This window comes from Humulus lupulus, chromosome 6 (genome assembly GCF_963169125.1).
Source record: "Humulus lupulus chromosome 6, drHumLupu1.1, whole genome shotgun sequence".
Lineage (NCBI taxonomy): Eukaryota > Viridiplantae > Streptophyta > Magnoliopsida > Rosales > Cannabaceae > Humulus > Humulus lupulus.
Window position 1 is genome coordinate 150,990,204 of NC_084798.1, and position 3,527 is coordinate 150,993,730.

At 31.4% G+C, this 3,527-nt stretch overlaps 1 protein-coding gene across 1 annotated transcript; it reads right to left on the reverse strand.

Annotated features, from left to right (window-relative positions):
• Window positions 1-1,131: 1,131 nt before the first annotated feature.
• LOC133784242 (uncharacterized) lies at window positions 1,132-1,689 on the reverse strand. Its single transcript, XM_062223676.1, has one exon. It carries the CDS (start codon window positions 1,469-1,471, stop codon window positions 1,202-1,204), a length of 270 nt encoding a protein of 89 aa, XP_062079660.1. The 5' UTR covers window positions 1,472-1,689; the 3' UTR covers window positions 1,132-1,201.
• Between the last annotated feature and the right edge of the window lie 1,838 nt (window positions 1,690-3,527).

Genomic DNA, 3,527 nt, shown 5'->3' on the forward strand with positions numbered 1-3,527 from the left:
AGGTTCAAATAGTTTGCAAGGGTGACAATTTTTTTTATGCGCTTGTGAGTAATCTATTTGAACCCTATCATTGACATGATAAATTATTAAGAATTTTCTTAAAATTTGTAAGATGTTCTAAATAATTATAAAAAAATATACCGAAAATCATCCTAGTACTAAAAACATCAAGAGGTGCACCCTATAATTTCCTTATATTTTAAGTGAATGACATTAATTTTTGTTCTTTTAAAGAAACATTTGACAAAAAAAACTTATAGAAGCCATTTTCGTATATTTAAAAGAACAAAGAGATATTTTTAGTTTTTTTTTCAAACCCATATAAACATGCTATTAGGCTTAAACCAAAGAGACCAAAATGACAATTTCTCTAAATTTAATTTTGTTGAATTTATCCTTAACAATAAACAGTTCCACTCATTGATGTTTCTCTAGATTCCATGGAGAATTTCATCTTCCTACAAATGTAGCAACTTAAGAAGAGAGTTTCATGGCTTTAATATTATTCTTAGTATATACTATTGAACCATATCAAAAACACCATTTCACCCAGAAATTCCTTTCTCTTTAACAGCCTCGACTGCTCACAGGGCCGGCCATGAAAAAAAGTGGGCATAAGACGGTTTTAATAAATTTGAAAAAAATTGGTCCTTTTGTATATGTAATTTTTTTAAGTAATTTTAAATAAAATTAAACTAATATTTAGTAATATAAATACATTCCAATTTTTGGGCCCTGGGTAGAGGTGGGCCCTAGGCACGGACCTAGCCCGCCTATGCCCAGGGCCAGGGTCGGCCCTGACTGCTCATATACTTGCTCAACTCAATTATTCGTACTTGGCAGCCTTATCTGCTTTTACAGCCTCAAATTGAGACACTTGTAAGTATACTAGTACATCTAATAACTTCTAATATTAGATAGTTGTAAATTGAAAAAAAATATTATCATGGACCCATACATAAGTATTGTGGTGGTTCTCAAATATGTAAAGCAGAATGTTATACAGCATACTATGAAGTTTTCAACTTCGAATAAACAATTACGGAAGCTAGTTCAAAATTGCTTCTTTAGGCTGATTCTTTATGAAACCTAAGATTGAAATTGTAAGCAAAGCTTAAGGTGACCAGTATGTGATCAAGAAAGGTGTTTTAGTATTAATAGAAATAGGTACAAAATTTTATACACAATAGTGCTGAGGGTCTTAATTGTTAGGACCCCAACAGCTCAAATACATGACTGTTCTTAATGAATCCTCAGACTGCTTTATCTTATCATCTCTAATCTTTTGAGAAACAGCTACTGACTGAAAAGAGAAGGATCTTATGGCCTGAGAAGAGGATCTGATATTGGTTTTAGCATTTTGTTGAAGTGATCTAAGAACATAGTTCCATCTACAAATGCCTTGGTCTTTGAATGCCTCAACTGCTCCAATACTTGCTGCCACAATCCAAGCTTTGCTTGTTAAACTCATCTTCTTTTTTCTCAATTCTGAAAGTATAAAAGTCCGGTAACAATTTGAATTGGGAAAGAAAGGTTTTTGGGTTTTGGAAAGTGTTTGAATATTTGATTTGAGATGTGGTTGTGAAGAGGGTCTTCCATATATTTAGTACTTGGTGATAATTGATGAGTAGTAGTAATAGTAGTTTGTTGGAGCAAAAACCAGGTGCCATTTCAACTACAGTTTGGGAGGAAGTCCCCTTGTATTGAATTTTTCTTATATAAAACCATTTAATTATTTTGGCTTATTTGGTGTGACTTTGAACCTGGATGTTATGGTCCACCTTTGTGAGAAAAGATAGCGTTTTTTTTGTCGTATATAGACAAGTATCATTGGTATGACACTAATAATATAGCCAAAATGGGTTTTGTATTCTTTTGCTTTCAGTGGGCTACTTCTTTGAAGTAAACCATATGGTTTTGGGTTATATATTGTATTATTAGAGGACATATAGGGCCAAAAAAAATAAAAACCCAAGGCATCAGATATTGATAAAGAATATATGTCTATCTTTTTCTTTTAATTTATTTATTTATTTTTGTATTTTTAAATCTGGCAAACAAAAAGAGTTGCATAGTAGTTTCTCTGATTTTGGGAAAGAAAATATAATAAAAGAAAATGTCAAGTTGCAAATTTTATCTAACTCCCCAATAAATTCACTTAAACGACTTTGCTTTAATTTCTGGGAGCAGTGCGTACAGTCATGATTAAATTCTTAAGCATAAAGTATAAGTCAAATTTACTCCTAATGTTCCTTTATCTCTACTTTGATTTTCGAATAAGGAAGTAAATTTGGCACCTAACTGAACAACTTGAACAAATTTAGAACCATATAAAAACAAAGAACAACTCGATGTGATCAAATTTTAACCATGTCGAAATTAGAAAGATATATATGCAACAAAAGGATCAACAGAAGCCTCAATTATTAGGACTCGAACAGCTCAACTACATGGCTGTTCTAAACTAGAGACTGCACGAGAATTTTACCAATCTATTTAAATTTGAAATCTCTTGAGATAAATAATTAAATATTTAAAATATTAATATTACAATTGTTATTTTATTATTTCTCTTATATTATTGATTATATATTTATATAAATTTTTATTAGATTTGAAATATATTCTAATAAATAATTAAAATATAGTTAACAAAAAATATTAACTTTATAATTTTATATATTTTAGAGATTTATTTAATTATAATTTATAGGCACTAACTTTGTAATATAATACAATTTTTTTAATTTAAAATTAAAAAAACTATATATCTTATGAATTAATTATCTTTTCTATATAAAAAACGTGTATATAATCATTTTTTTATTTTAATGATTTTTTTAACTGGTATATTGCAAATATTTAATGGAATATGTCTTTAAAATTAATTAAAAATAAATATTTATTAATTTTATTAATATAAATTCAAATATTATAAAATATTATTATAATAATATTTAATACAAAACTAGAGATTTAATAATTATATTAATATAAATTCAAATGCTACATGTTATCTGTATTTTCACCTCAGACACGTGGCAACCCACAGTGATTGACTCAGACGCTCGTAGACATCTTCGGGGTATGTTACTCCCCGATGCCTCTATTCGGGGCGAGGATCCTCCTAGGTGAGGCCTTGTCTTTAACAATTAGTAGGCCATGGGTGCCTTTTAGATTACCTTCCGAAGTTTTTCCTCGGAGCTGGAGATTCTCCAGGTGAAGCAACTACGACTAGTTCTTCCTCAGTCGTCCCCCAGGTCCGAGGTTCTAGTCCTCGAACCTAAGATAGGCGCTAGGTGTCAACCATTGCGGATTTGCAGCGCCAGAGGATCGTTTGACAACTTTTTTGGCGATCCATCCACAATGTTGTCGAGTGTACTACTCAACAATTCACACCCCTAATATGCCGTCTGACATTGAGGTACTTATAGCACGCCCTGACAGTACCTGGGGCATGTTCCCCATAAAGTATGTACCTTTCTGCAGTGGGCTCCGCAGATCCTGCTTGGGTCGTGGTCTCTATT